The 14,964-nt window shown below is 46.8% G+C and overlaps 1 protein-coding gene across 1 annotated transcript; it reads right to left on the bottom strand.

Moving 5' to 3' along the window:
* Positions 1-1,983: 1,983 nt before the first annotated feature.
* Positions 1,984-13,119, bottom strand: GCSH (glycine cleavage system protein H). Its single transcript, XM_083163986.1, has 5 exons — positions 12,949-13,119; positions 6,801-6,880; positions 4,672-4,735; positions 3,007-3,138; positions 1,984-2,547 (listed from the first exon to the last, which is right to left on the bottom strand). Exons 1-5 carry the CDS (start codon positions 13,052-13,054, stop codon positions 2,450-2,452), a joined length of 480 nt encoding a protein of 159 aa, XP_083020112.1. The 5' UTR covers positions 13,055-13,119; the 3' UTR covers positions 1,984-2,449.
* Between the last annotated feature and the right edge of the window lie 1,845 nt (positions 13,120-14,964).

Here is a 14,964-nt window from a genome sequence, read left to right as displayed (position 1 = left end):
GAGGATGAAGCCTCAGGCGACATTTACATTTTTCTTACCTACTGTAAATCATTTATGTCTGTCAGTGGCTCTGGTTTCTGTAATGGTATAGAAATGTTTGCAGAGAGTGAAGCTAATGCAGTATCCACAATGAGCTCTAGGGCCTGATGTATCAAGCTTCAAAAAGTGAAGAAATGCAGAGTGATCAACAACCAGCCAATCAGCTCCTACCTGTCATGTTACAGGCTGGATTTGAAAAATGTCAGGTAGGAGCTGATTGGCTGGTTGCTGATCACTTTCCATTTGATCACTTTTTGAAGCTTGATACATCGGGCCCTAATCCGTTAAACCAGGCTTGGCCAAACTGTGGCCCTCCAGCAGTTGTGAAACTACACATCCCAGCATGCCCTGCCATAGTTTTAGCATTCCCCAACAGCAAAACTGTGGCAAGACATGCTGGGACTTTTACTTTCACAACAGCTGGAGGGCCATAGTTTGGACATGACTGAGTTAAAGGGAAACCGTATCAGGATTCTTTAAAGCTATATTTTTTCTCCAGCAGAGGTCTCAGATGTTTGAGCGGCTTTCATTTCAAAGCCACCCAGTGTGTAGGTTCCGGTGAGCCGTGATGCGCACTCCCGCACCATTGCCGGGAAAGCCGCTAATCTGCTGCTATTACCAGCAGAGGAGCCGCTTTGTGGACTGCTTTGCAAAGCCATCCACCCCCCGCTAATGGTGCCAGGCAAGGGGAAAGCCGCTCAATGTGTATGCACTGAGCAGCTTTCGCCCCAGCGATGATAGCACCCCTGTGTATGGACCTTAAGAATCACATGGAGGGTAGAATTACATGGACACATCTATCTCAGGCATTTACAGTGTCCTATGGAGGATAAGCGGACACGAAGCAATGCTAATGCATGAAGCAGTCAGGTTTGTGGGTGTGTCGTGTTCACAGTCGTATGTTCGGATTGTGGACACCAAATTCAGTCCGATCTCCTGCACTGAGTCAGAAGTAGGTGTAAGCACTGATGATAGAAGTAGGGGCTGTGTCAAAGATGCCTAAGGCTCATTATAGTCGTATTAACATTCCGTTCATATCAGCCACGCTCATAAACTCTCAGAATTAGTCCTTAGGAGTTGTGTGAATTTCAAAGATCACATGGGCACATAGCTAGTCTTAGGGATTACGTCCATACAGAATGCTTTCTAGTGATCAGTAGGTAGAACCATATACACACGGATATGTTTTCTCTGTGGAAGTACGCCTAAACCAAAGTAGAACCTGATTTTTTTTATTTTTAAGTGTCCCGACTTAGCTGGTGAACAATATATACAGATGGAGTGCCTCTGATCCTTTGCCGGGGATCGTCAGCATGCCTGCGCTGGCGCAGAGGCGCTTCATCTGATTGGGATGCGCGTGCGTCTCACACGCACGTGCGTCCCAGTTTCAGGACAGCGCCGTCCTGCCCGTCTCCTCTTCAGGGAGACTGGCAGGGATATGGTGGACGGCGGGGGGCACCGGGGGAGGCGGCGGATCCAGCTCCTTAGCCACGGGGTGCGCATCTCGTGTGCCCCTGGCGAGAGCCGGACGCTGGCGATTGAATCGCCAGCCCCTGCAAGGATGGAGCAGGCTCCATCTGTAGGTCAGGAACGGAGAAGTCACACGTTATATAATCCATGGGTGTCCATGTTTTCCTGTCCCTACTGAGCTGAAAAATTAACAGTCAGTTATCAAACGCCGCTAGTACCACTACAGCCGGTGTACGAGGTCACATTGTCAAATGCATCCAAATTGGTCACCACAGGCCTACGTTTTTGCCGACACTCCCAGTTATCCACCACAGACCGTCTGACCGTCAATCACTCTGCAAATGAAGAAGTCACAAGACCTTCACAGCACAGACTGAGCACAGAGTAGACTCACACACAAACCGCTGGCAGACGCTCAAATGCAACAAATTGTGTTTGCATCCATCTTCAGGAGAAATTAACGAAAAAGGGACATTTTCCATATAATTTTTTATTTTTTTCACAGTATCGTTGAGCAGAAGCAGTGATGATGCTTCATGCATCATGGTTAACGGAAGATGCAATCGCTAACAAAGACACAGTGGTTCTTTCCGGTACCCAGAGCAAAGTCTTTGGCAAGTGTCATATCTGGTCTTTCCGCTGCAGCAACTGGACAAAACCACACGTGGAACCAGAATTTTGTTAGTTAGGTTTTATGTTTGTAGCCATTGTAGAGTTTTAGGATTAAAAAAAAAAAGGGGGAGGGGGGGAAGACGACATTGAAAGAGGATCTTAAGAGTTTTCTTCAGTATTGACCAGTCCAACTTAAGCTACAAGGAGGGGGAGCTGGAATTACAGTTATTGCTGAAGTAATCAAATACCACTGACGTGAAGAGAAGCCCTCCGGCGTACCGCTACTCATTCTAAAAAGGACTAGGGGGGTCTTGCAGGACTCGATCGATCACTCTTCAATCGACTTTACATACTTCTCATAGGTGTCCTCACTCAACAGTTCATCCAGCTCAGAAGGAACATCCACCGTTACCTTTATTAACCACCCTGAAACACAGGACAGAGGGACGTAGGTGAAGCTTTGTACAACTACGGTACAAGTCACAGTTGCACAATGACACATTTAGTTAGTGGACTTCTCAAGACCGTAGGCAGTCATTATGTCGACAGTCAAAGTGTCAGCGTTGCAGGTTTCCAAGGGTTTTAACAGTAGAATAAAAACATGCACTGGCTGTCGACACACAATGTCAAAAAATATGACAATGTAAAGATAGTTCATGTCGATATTCTGAAAGTCAACTTTTTGTACCACACAAGACTAACTGGAGCCATCTATTACAATGTAAGGACCATTCCATGACAGCGGACTATAATTAATATCACAGTGCATCGCACTGTAGTACAACAGGCTGTTGGGGGAAGTGTCTGTAACAAGCCCGTGTGTATTCGGTCACTGCTTCTGATACATTATGGAACCATATGCTGGACGCCAGTTACAGTGTTTACCTTCATCATAGCAGGATTTGTTGACCAAGCCTGGATTATCCGCTAGCGCTTCATTTATTTCTGTAACTTCTCCGGTCAGGGGAGAAAATAGTTCAGTAGCTGCTTTCACACTTTCTAACGTCCCAAACTCATCTATGACAGAAAGGACAGAACATTGGTGTTATGTAATACACGTGCAATTGACAAAGCAATATTTTACACAGACAAGCATAGAAAGTTGCAGATTATTTATTCCAAAACGAGTAAACATTTATTGAAAGAAACAATAAACCTAACGGCTGTAACAACTCTAGGTTGCAGACTGCATTATGTTGCAAGGGTTATTAGATGGGTATCCGGTTGCAGGATCTATAGTAAAAGTCGATAGGCCGACCCCAAATGTTTGGCAGGGTCAAAATGTCAACAGTGATTAACACTGGCAGGTCCCCCCCCCAAATTTTTTCGATTATTTACCATCCATGTGGACTTTATAAGGAATATTAACGTTGCCTAGCCTCACTATCCCGACAACCGACTTGTTCATACTACTATCCCAGTGGGCATAGAGGGAGAGAAGAATAGTTTGCCGACTGCAGTGAGCAATGCAGCGCTTTACAAAGATTGTGGAGTGGAGCTGACAATCTATATTCTCTACCACATGTACACGCGCACACAGACATTCCAGGGTTAATTTTTGTTGGAAGCCAATTAGCCTACCACTATATTTTTGTATTGTAGGAGGAAATCGGAGTACCCCGAGTAAACCGTGACCTCAGTGCAGTGAGGCAGTAATGCTAACCATTACACTGTCTATAGACCTTCTTGACTTACTACAGTAAAGGAACAAACAGTGTACTCACCTGGATGGATGTAACCCCACTTATAATACCAAATGTTGGGTTTAAAAGGTACTAATTTTACCTGCTGCTTCCACTCTTTAACTCTCAGTCTGTGGCTCCCTGCTTGCTTTCATACCCATGTATCACCCACACATGGACAAGTTACTACCTCCCAGCAGGGAACTCAAACCCTGAAATAATCACCTACAAGCAGCTCTTCCCCAACCTATAGTACAAACTGGGCACACATTAATGATCATGGAGGTTAAAATTGATAACAAAACATTTTTAGCAAGTCCTGCAGGGCAGATGCCATTTATAGAAAGCCCCGGTGTTAGCACCCTAACTGTGCTGCTGGGATACTCTGCTCCTTCCACATGGCACAATGCAGTGTTGCACCAGGAATTTGAAGTGGTTCAGTCCCCGTGCGACCCTGCATTTTGTTGTTTAGATCCCTTCAGCGACACTGCAATATTGCCGGTTCACTGATGTCATTCGGTGGTGGGGTGTCAGCGGGGGCGGAAACCGGGTCCCTCGACCAGGTAATCCTGTTCACACTGCACAGAAACCGGGCAACGAACCGTTAAGAACCCTTCTTTTCACCTGTTTGGAATTATTGGTTGCTGTACCCGGTAAGCCCTTTTAGATCGCACCTATTACCAGGTCGAACCGGCATGAACCCGGTAATTAGGTGCGATCTGAAAGGAATATAACTCTCCGCTTGACCCCCTGCTTTCAATAATATATATTTCGAGGATAGATCGTTATCCTGACACAGTCACATTTGTCATATACAGAACATAGCACTAAATATTTTAGATCCGAGTACAAGGAGATATGAACATACCCATTTTACTGATCTTGGTTCCGACCTCTGGAAGAGTACAGTACACCACATCTCCTAATGACGCCTGTAAAAACAACAAAAAACACACTTAGAAGGGACAAGTACTGGCTGTACAGCGCAAGCAAGAGTAACCTGAGCGAGACGTGAAGACATTAAGAAACCTCATTGACCTTATTTCTGGAGCTTTTAGGTTAGGAGCCTTTCTAGTGCGTAGCGTGTTCTGCATTCTATATAGCGGCGCTGAATCACCGCTCAAATATGTGCAGCCAGAAAGTAATAATATACCAGACGCTGACAGCACAATATTAGGAATTGAATATAAACATACTACACATTTGCATAGATCGCATGGGACAAATGATCTATACAGTATAACAGAATATTCCCTAGGCCTGCTGTCATTGGCTGAGCTGGCAGTCCTATCTACCTTATACAGAGGTGAGCGAGGCAACGTAGAAATCAGGTGGTGACATCTAGGAGACAGCAGATCGCCTGAGGTACGACATCCATTGTTATCAGCAGGACCCGTACCGAATGGTATTGCAATAATAGGATGAGAGATTCAGAAAGTGAGAGATTTGGTAAGAATTCTCCAGTGTTTTTAAAGCGGCAATCATTTACACTGCAAAATCAAACTGGTTTTGCAGTGTGAATGATTGCTGCTTTAAAAACACTGGAGAATTCTTACCAAATCTCTTATCCTATTAAATTTCACCCAGTATCTCTATCTCTTCTGCAGGCATTGGCTGCAGGTAAATCGGACTAGATCATTAATTATATAATCAAGCTACTGACCAAATTTCCAAATGATCAGTTCGAGCTAATGGACCTGGACCTCTGCTTCTGTCACAGAGGAGGAGCCTACAGCGCATCTCCAAAGATGCTGGGCATGCCCCATGAGTCAGATCATGACCCCCCCTCCATTATGGGTGTGTGTGTGTGTGTGTGGGGGGGGGGGGGGGGGTGATGTTCGGTAGATGACTGTACTTGCTTTGCTGCATGGGTGAATCAGGTAAGGGCTGACTAAATGGGCATGGTTTCGTTTCTCCATGCTTAAACAATGCATCTCATAACAGGGATCAGTTGTTTTGTACTACAGACGCCATGTGGGCCTTTAACCACTCCGGGCTCAGTTACGCTGCCGCAGCGGGCTGTCCTGGAAAATTTCCGGGCATACCACTATATAGTAGGTGTGCGCCAGTGGTGCTCCGATGGAGGTACTACCTTTAGGCCCCCCCCCGTCAGGCCCCCACCCCTCCTGTTGTCCCCCCCGGTTCCTCTGCTCCGGCGTACCCGGCAATCGTATGCCGGAGCTCCCCAGTCGCAAATCATCCTTCTATAGTGACGTAGGCGGCAGGCTCGGGGATCTTCAGGGCGACTCGGGAGAGTTCAGGCATCAGAGTCCTCCCGAGCCGACACGAAACATCCCAGAGCCTGCCTGATGACTGACAGGCAGCTGGGGCAGCGGAGCTCCGGCGTACTAACGCCGGAGCAAAGGTGAGAGGGGGGGGGGGGGGGGGGGGGGGCGCGGTGGCTTCTTATGATCTGTGGTGGGTTTTGCTGGGGCAGGACAAACCTGCCCTGGTAGGTTTGTCCTGCCCCAGCAAAACCCACCACTCAAGGGGTTAATTACTGAGTGCTGTGATTAAATCTCTCTGCATAAACTTCAGACTAAGGTCACCTACACTTTAACGGGTAATTATCATCTTGATTGCTAACAGATAAGAATTCTAGTATATAACCGTAACACTTTGGTATATTCTGCAGGAGCCTCAGAGTATCGCCCATATACAGTAAATTAGTAACTGCAATTGTTTCCTGGCCCTCCCAATTCCTATGTTTGACTTGTTGCCTCCCGAACGCAACATAATATGGTCCCTGATCTGATTGGCACCATCGTACGTTCTAATCCGAACAGAAACCAGCATCTTAATGTCCTAAGGCAGGAAGCTCAGGGTGACGGACAGACAGGGGCATGATCAAGTTAAACACAGAAAAACACTGTACTGATAAAGAAATGCCAGGTATGGAAAAATAAATGGCCAAAGTCCATCACAAAAATTCAGATAAGGTGGATCCTGCTGCGCTGCTGCATCAGCAAAGATCAGACAAGAGCATTCCAAACTGACCTGGGCGTAGCTGCTGATTCCCACAGTCCCAATTCCATGTTCGACAGATATCCATTCATGCTTGTCTGTGTACTTGCGAGCTGCATAGGGAACAAATACACCACAAAGGCAGCAAAGTTATTATAAAAGGCAGAAAAGACTCTCACTGCTACAATCCATTTTGAATGCAGCTGCGAGGCTGATCTTCCTGGCTAGACGTTCATCATTTGCTGATCCGCTGTCAGTCCCTCCATTGGTTGCCTGTATATTACCACATTCAATATAAAATACTTCTACTTACATACAAAGCCATTACTCTGAAAACTCCGACTTACTGTATCTCTCAAAATATATCCCCACCCAACCTCTCCACAAGATCTGAAACCGCTACGTGATGGTGATCTGAAGATAGGTGTATGAGGGCCCACCTGTAATACCTGCCCCTTCCCTAAATAACTGCCCGTTTCATGCATGACACGCCTAGAATTGCTTTGTTCTTCTGATTAGCTGACACGCTAATCCATCATTCAGATCCATCAACCTGTTCAATGTCCAGATCCATTGTAATTGGTGAGAAGGATCCACACAGTTACCAGCAAAGAGGTGCTGCAGCAGCTACTCCTCTCTCTCCCCCACCTAGTAGAAGTAGTCTGATGGTGTCAGCAACTCCTACAACACAGCTGACATGACATTAAGGGACCAACCAAGGTGCACCAGTAGCAATGGTCAGTGGTGACAGATGACAGCAAGAACCTAGCCGTTCTGTCACAGTCCAGTAGTGCCTATATGTATAGAGGACTGACATGTAATATAAATATATAAAAGCACATGTACTTTTGTTTTGTATTTGCAATCTACATAATATAAATAATGTGTCCAACACAGATATACTATTAAATAAACAATTTCTTACAATCCTCCTCTATATAAAAACACACACACACACACACACAGACACATTTCACTAATGGAGCACATTGTTTTGCAGAGTCTTTTATAATCTATATGCTGAGGGACTCTGGCAAGAAACCACTGGCTTAAACCAGATCACAGGCTGCAGATAGTCACAGGCACACACTGAACTTGCTGTACACAGGACTGGCTGGAGAAACTCACAGGAACCACCAGAGCTTAGAAATCTAAACAGTCGCAGCCAGCTGCTGACCGTCCCGGACATAAGGGGATATTGTATAGATGAACAGTCTGTGCCCCGTGTACAACAAACTCACAATTACAGTATTTCTCCACTAACAAAAAAAGGCTGCATTTTACAAACATAATAGAAATGTATATTATCTTGAATTGTCTTTAATTACAAGTACAATACTGCAGAGTATGCTTAGTACATATGGAATTTTGTATGATGGTAAGGATGACACCGCGCACGGCTTACAATGTCATCTTCTACAACACAACTGTAGCAAGAGTAATTTCCATAAATCCTGACTGAGTACACAATTAGCACGGGACGAGCTTCCTAGAAACTGGAAAGGACCGGTGTAAAAACAGCAAAACAACAATAATAATAATAATAGAACACAGAATAAACTCAAAATACCAATTTGCTAAAGGCCCAACCGGGGACACAATCTGTAACTGGCCCAGGACACGGTCACTAGGTGAAGCCTATTTATGGTGACATGCATTGGGTCAACCACTGAAGGTCGACACCTGAAATAAGTTGACATAAGGTCGACACAATCATTAGGTCGACAATGGGAAGGGCAACAGTCAATGTGTCGACATGAGTTTCATGGTTTTTTTTTTTGAGCCGACAGGTGGCATTTCATGCCCTACCATCCACTATGGCAGGGCTGGGCAATTGCGGCCCTCCAGATGTTGAGGAACTACACATCCCAGCATGCCTTGCATCAGTTTCAGCATGGCCACATAGCAAAACTAATGCAAAGCATCATGGGATGTGTAGTTCCTCAAAATCTGGAGGGCCGCAATTGCCCAGCCCTGCGGTGTGAGAATATAATAGTGCGCTGTACGCAGCGAGGCACCGTGCCCAAAGCATGGGTAGCTCAGGGATTGTGTCCATGTCGACATTTGGGACAATAAATCTAGACAAACCTCACATTGACCTTTTCACTGTCGACCTTACCATTTTTGACCTAATCCTTGTGGCGACCTTCCAACCCTGTCAACCTTAGCCATGACGACCTATTTCAGGTTTCGACCTTCAGCGGTTGACCCAATGACGCATACCCAACTGGCACCACAGGAGACATGATCTGTAACTGGCACTAAATATGTTCCAGAAAATAATGTATCAGCTTTCACATTCAGTGCCCGAGATAATACACAAACCAAATCATGCACAGATTAAATATATTGCAGCTTTGGTGAGGATTGGACCACTGTCTCTGCTGCCTTAAGCCCTGAGAGACCAGACCAGCCTCCAGACCGAGTTTTGGCTTTAACACCGGGAGACCACTATAATCCAGCCTACAACATACCAATCTGGTAATAGGAACTATCAGGAGGTTAATATACTCCCTGAAGCTAAGCTGAATACATCCCCTGCCATCCAGGTCCTTGTAAAACTGAGGCGAAATAGGAACGGATCCTAGTGGGCTCATCACCCTTTATAAACCCAGCTGGACATTTCAGTACGGTACCGTATGGACATTAAATACCTTTTTTTCAGTCACTATACCCATTTTTTTTATGAGCTAAAAGCTCTCCCCAAATTTGCTTTTCCAATCAACTATCATGTTATATCAGATTCCACCTTTAAAATTAGCGCAGTCCACCCTTCTTCCCTTTTGTATTTCATTTTTGCAACCCAGCTCTAGAATCCGCGCCCCTTCCTGATTCTTTTTGCTATCAGTTCTTTCCTGCCACAGATGAAATATACGTATGTGCATTTCACGTGTTTATACAACAGAAACGCATTGTGTGCACACGTGGGTCCCATCCTCAAGATACCGAAATAATCGCTTCTGCTCCCGAGCATTCTGGATAAGGGATACTCAACCTGTACCAAGAACACACATTTTATTAATGAAACACAAGCTATATCAGTGGATCCCAAACTAGGTGCCGCACGGCCCTGGGTTGCCTAGGGGCACTTGCTGGGGTGGGGTGGCCTGGGTTGGTGTTCCAGGACCAAATCAAAATATTTATGGTCAAAGTAATATACAAACTCAGTGCTTGTGACTTCTAATTATACATAATGTGGACAAACAGGAGCCCATCCTGACCCTCACCACATAACCCTGCGTGTACTCAGCAAAAAAAAACAAAAAACGAATGATTCCAAAAAAAAAAACACACAGTTTTTGGAATACTTTGGATACTGGATGCCCGGATAAGGGATACTCAACCTGTATTGTTAACGATTTCGGCAGTGCCACTAAAACCTATCCGCAAAACACTGAACGTTAACGATGTCAATTATGTCACCATGGCCCCCCGCTTGAACATATCGTCAGATTGGGCTTTATGTTCAGATGATCGGGGTTATAGTTAACGATTCGTGGGAGCGCACACAGGAGGTCATTCAGGTTCTCACGATTGGTGCGGGGGATGGGGGAAGTAGACGTAAGCGGATGTCAGCTGCTCGCTCGCTTCCCGCACAGGGTGCTCATAGATGTGAGACAGCAGACAAAACCATGCTGCGCTGTAGGTGGGGCAGATGTAATGGGTATGGGTCATTGGGTCGACCACTAAAAGGCCAACAGGGCTTAGGTCAACACCTGAAATAGGTTGACAGGGTTGGAAGTTTGACAGGCATTGTGTCGATAATGGGAAGGTTGACACGAGCTTATGTGTAGGACCCTTAAGAATAAAGCAGCCAGTATTTACCCTGCACAGAAACAAAATTTAACTCTGCACCAGTTACATCTGCCCTACCTGCAGTGCGCCATGGTTTGGCCACCTGGAATTTTGCAACCTTGCTAACACAACTGAATCAGGCCCACTCTATCATTAATAAAAATATTGGATACCGTGTACCCAGCTTAAAAATGACAAACAATTTACATCATTTTTTTAAATTAATTTATCAATGAGAAACGGTTGACGGGGTGCCGTGAAAAAATACTCTGATACTAGAAGGTGTTGTGATTTTATAATGTTCATGCTGTTGACTACAGATGTGTGGTGCACACCTGACTGACAGAACCACTTAAGGTGCATACACACGGGGGGAGATATATTGCTCAGCCATATATTGCTTGCAATATATGGCTGAGCAATATATTGCTCAGTGTCTCCTTTTCTTCAGCGATCAGAGATGGTCGCTGATGAAAAGGAACCTCTGCTGGGGGAGCCGCAGAGGTAATTAGCTGGACCAGCGATTACAATGGGGCAGAAAACGGGAGCGCGCACACGGCGATTTATCGCTGGGGCACACTTCCATCACTGGCAATATGGTCGCCTGCGGCCATATTCCCAGCGATTATAGCCCATATTGCCCCCGTGTGTACACAGCATTACTGACGGACCTATACCAGGGATTCCAAACCCTTCTTGAATCACGGCACCATAGTTTGACAGGATCAGAACTTGTGCAGAGTTAAAGCAACAAGTGCTTACGGAAAGTTTTGTTTTGTGGTGTAGAAAACAGACAAAGGCCAACAATGCAATAGAGACATCAGACTGTCTAGCTGGACTTTGATCCTGTTAAAGTGGATTCGGTAAATGTTTGCCATTTGTTTAGGTGGCAGATCTCAAACATAGAACTAAGAAACGCATGCCCTCGTTGCTCCTGGTCTGCACTGACCAGTACACCCCTTACTGCCCCTTGTCAGTCTGACTACCTGCACCGACCAGTACACCCCTTACTGCCCCTTGTCAGTCTGACTACCTGCACCGACCAGTACACCCCTTACTGCCCCTTGTCAGTCTGACTACCTGCACCGACCAGTACACCCCTTACTGCCCCTTGTCAGTCTGACTACCTGCACCGAGCAGTACACCCCTTACTGCCCCTTGTCAGTCAGACTACCTGCACCGACCAGTACACCCCTTACTGCCCCTTGTCAGTCAGACTACCTGCACCGACCAGTACACCCCTTACTGCCCCTTGTCAGTCAGACTACCTGCACCGACCAGTACACCCCTTACTGCCCCTTGTCAGTCAGACTACCTGCACCGACCAGTACACCCCTTACTGCCCCTTGTCAGTCAGACTACCTGCACCGACCAGTACACCCCTTACTGCCCCTTGTCAGTCAGACTACCTGCACCGACCAGTACACCCCTTACTGCCCCTTGTCAGTCAGACTACCTGCACCGACCAGTACACCCCTTACTGCCCCTTGTCAGTCAGACTACCTGCACCGAGCAGTACACCCCTTACTGCCCCTTGTCAGTCTGACTACCTGCACAAACCAGTACACCCCTTACTGCCCCTTGTCAGTGACTACCTGCACTCCCTGTATTGGTAGGTCTGCACTAAGCAGCCTGGAATATGCAAGCACTGTAGGCCTCGCTGTGTGACATTGGGGTAGTAAGCTATGGGACATGACACCTGCTGCACAGGACTTGGAACAGGGTAAACAGGTGTTGTACAGTTTTGCACTGGTAAGCGTTGCTTTACAGAAGCAGCACACAAGTTGCATAAGAATGATATTTTGTTGCTGGACGCCAAAAAAAAAAAAAACTGAGCCGCTCAATCAAATTAGTAATGCCCCTCAGGTGCATCGGAATTATATGGGCAATGCTGGACACTGGGCAGCAGTTGCATAGGAATTGCATGGGCGTTGCTGGACACTGGGCAGGAGTTGCATAGGCATTGTATGGGCGACAGGCAGGAACTGTATGGGCATTGCTAGACACTGGGCAGGAGTTGGAATTGGATAGGAGTTGCTGGATAGAAGTTTGGAGATGCATAGGAATTGCTGGATAGGAGTCAGGACGTGCTGGACACGGCATTGGGTAGGAGTTGCATAGGCATTGGATAGGAGCTGCTGAATAGAAGTTTGGAGTTACATAGGAATTGCTGGACAGGAGTTGGGAGGTGCTGGGCAGGAGTTGGGTGATGCATAGGAGTTCTATAGGAGTTACACTGGAGTTGCTCTGCTGGAGCAGCAGGCGGGAGTAGTGACACAGTTGCCCAGCGCGGTCTGTGACCCGCTCCCTGCAATGCCCGGAGCCCCCAGCAGCTCGCACACAATGACACGACACGCAGACAGCGGCTCGGGGAGTGAGCACTCACCGGAGAGGAGGCGGGATGAGGAACTCAGGGTTCTGACGGAGCAGCAGCCGCTCCAGGGGACGAGGCGGGCGGCACTGTACACGCTCCTGACCGCTCGCAGCGCCATCTTACACAGCGCCCGCCCAACAGCAGCCGCACACTGATCACTGATCAGTCAGTCACCCAGCCGCCGCGGCTGCCGTCTCCTCCTCGCCTGCCCTGCTGCGCATGCGCCGACCGAGGAGGCTGAAATCCGGGCAGCTGGGAGGGGGTGGGGGGCATACGGGTGTAATGATGACCCGCACAGTCACATTGGGACAGATGTATTAAGCTTTAACAAGAGATAAATCCAAGTGTGATAAGGAGAGATAAACGTCCAGCCAATCCTCTGCTAACTGCCATGTTACAGCCTCATACCTCCCAACTGTCACGATTACAGCGGGACAGTCCCGATTTTCGGGTCCTGTCCCACTGTCCCACCTGCGGCAGGCATTGTCCCGCTGCGGGGGGTGGCAGTTGGGAGACCCCTCAATCTAATAGAATAGACACAGGCCAATCAATCAAACACAATGGATGACCATTGATATGTAAAAATATCGATGGTCATCCATTGCATAGTTTAGCACTATCGATGGCCTGTTGCAGAATTACCATCGATGGCAACCATCGATGGCAATGGCAACGATGGCCATCACTACCGGTACCCCTTTCACATCGCAACAATTACTGGGTCAAACCGGCATGAGCCCGGTAATTTCATCCCGGTAACAAGCCAGGCTTGTTTTACCTTTTTTTTCCCCATATATGAATTTAGAAGTTAGAATTTTTATTAGGGAAAAATACTTCTAGCAGATAAAATGCAGTCTAGTGGTTAGAATGTACAAAACAGAGCCACATTTTGATGGCTGGTATGTATGGTACTGAGCCCCATTCTGTGGGCTGGTATTCACAGCACAAAGCCTCTTCTGTGTATACCACAGAAGACTAGTCACCTGTAGAGCTAGGCACCAGCTATGACCAATATGGAGATAGCCTCACCCATGACACAGGCCACACCCCCTGTGTAGATCACACCCACACCACACAGGTTACAACCCTTAGATCATCAAACCACTACAACCTTTGCCACACCTCGGGTGACATTTATAGGATGTGATTTTTTTTATGGGGGGGGGGGCAAATTTAATGCCAAAAAAACAGCCGAATTCGCACTCTTTTTCCTAAATCGCTAACTTAATGGGATGCAAATTGCTGCAGAAATCGCACTTTTTGCTGCAAAATCGCACATTCAGAAGTGGCGATTTCTCAATTCGCATCCAGATGTTTTCCCATTGGAAAATATAGAAATCATCAATTCAATGGTGTGAGAATTTGGAAATCGCCACTCATTTCCAGTCTATGCTGAACACCTCACACTTCACAATATTGTTTTTAGGGCAAAAGGTTGCATCAAGGTAGCTGGATAACTATGCTAAGCCACACAAGTGTGCGGCACAAACACGTGGCTCATGTAAGAGTGGCACTGCAGCGGTAGATACGGCAGTACTAGGCACCAGACAGGTAGATACGGCAGTATTAGGCAGTGGGCCACAGACCAGACAGGTAGATACGGCAGTATTAGGCAGTGAGCCCCAAAACAGACGGTAGATACGGCAGTATTAGGCAGTGGGCCACAGACCAGACAGGTAGATACAGCAGTATTAGGCAGTGTGCCCCAGACCAGACGGTAGATACGGCAGTATTAGGCAGTGAGCCCCAATACAGATGGTATATACGACAGTATTAGGCAGTGGGCCCCAGACCAGACGGTAGATATGGCAGTACTAGGCACCAGACAGGTAGATAAGACAGTACTAGGGACAAGACAGGTAGATACGTCAGCAATACTAGTATGTGCACCAGCAGAATTTATAATAATTAATTTTATTATTAGGTACTGCTTGGCAGTGGCACTAAGTGGCACACGTCAGTGCACCAGCAGCATGGAATTATGTTTTACAGTCCAACGCAGCACAAGTATTATTTTTTATTAAATTA

The sequence above is a fragment of the Crinia signifera genome, chromosome 11 (genome assembly GCF_055691185.1).
Source record: "Crinia signifera chromosome 11, ASM5569118v1, whole genome shotgun sequence".
Lineage (NCBI taxonomy): Eukaryota > Metazoa > Chordata > Amphibia > Anura > Myobatrachidae > Crinia > Crinia signifera.
This window is presented reverse-complemented; position numbering and strand designations above follow the sequence as displayed.

Coding starts and splice junctions, on each gene's coding strand:
- GCSH (XM_083163986.1), bottom strand. CDS start 13,054: ATGGCGCTGCGAGCGGTCAGGAGCGTGTACAGTGCCGCCCGCCTCGTC. Junction 4,736..6,800: donor GAATCAGCAGCTACGCCCAG/GTCAGTTTGGAA, acceptor TTGTTTTTACAG/GCGTCATTAGGAGATGTGGT. Junction 2,548..3,006: donor CAAATCCTGCTATGATGAAG/GTAAACACTGTA, acceptor CCTGTGTTTCAG/GGTGGTTAATAAAGGTAACG.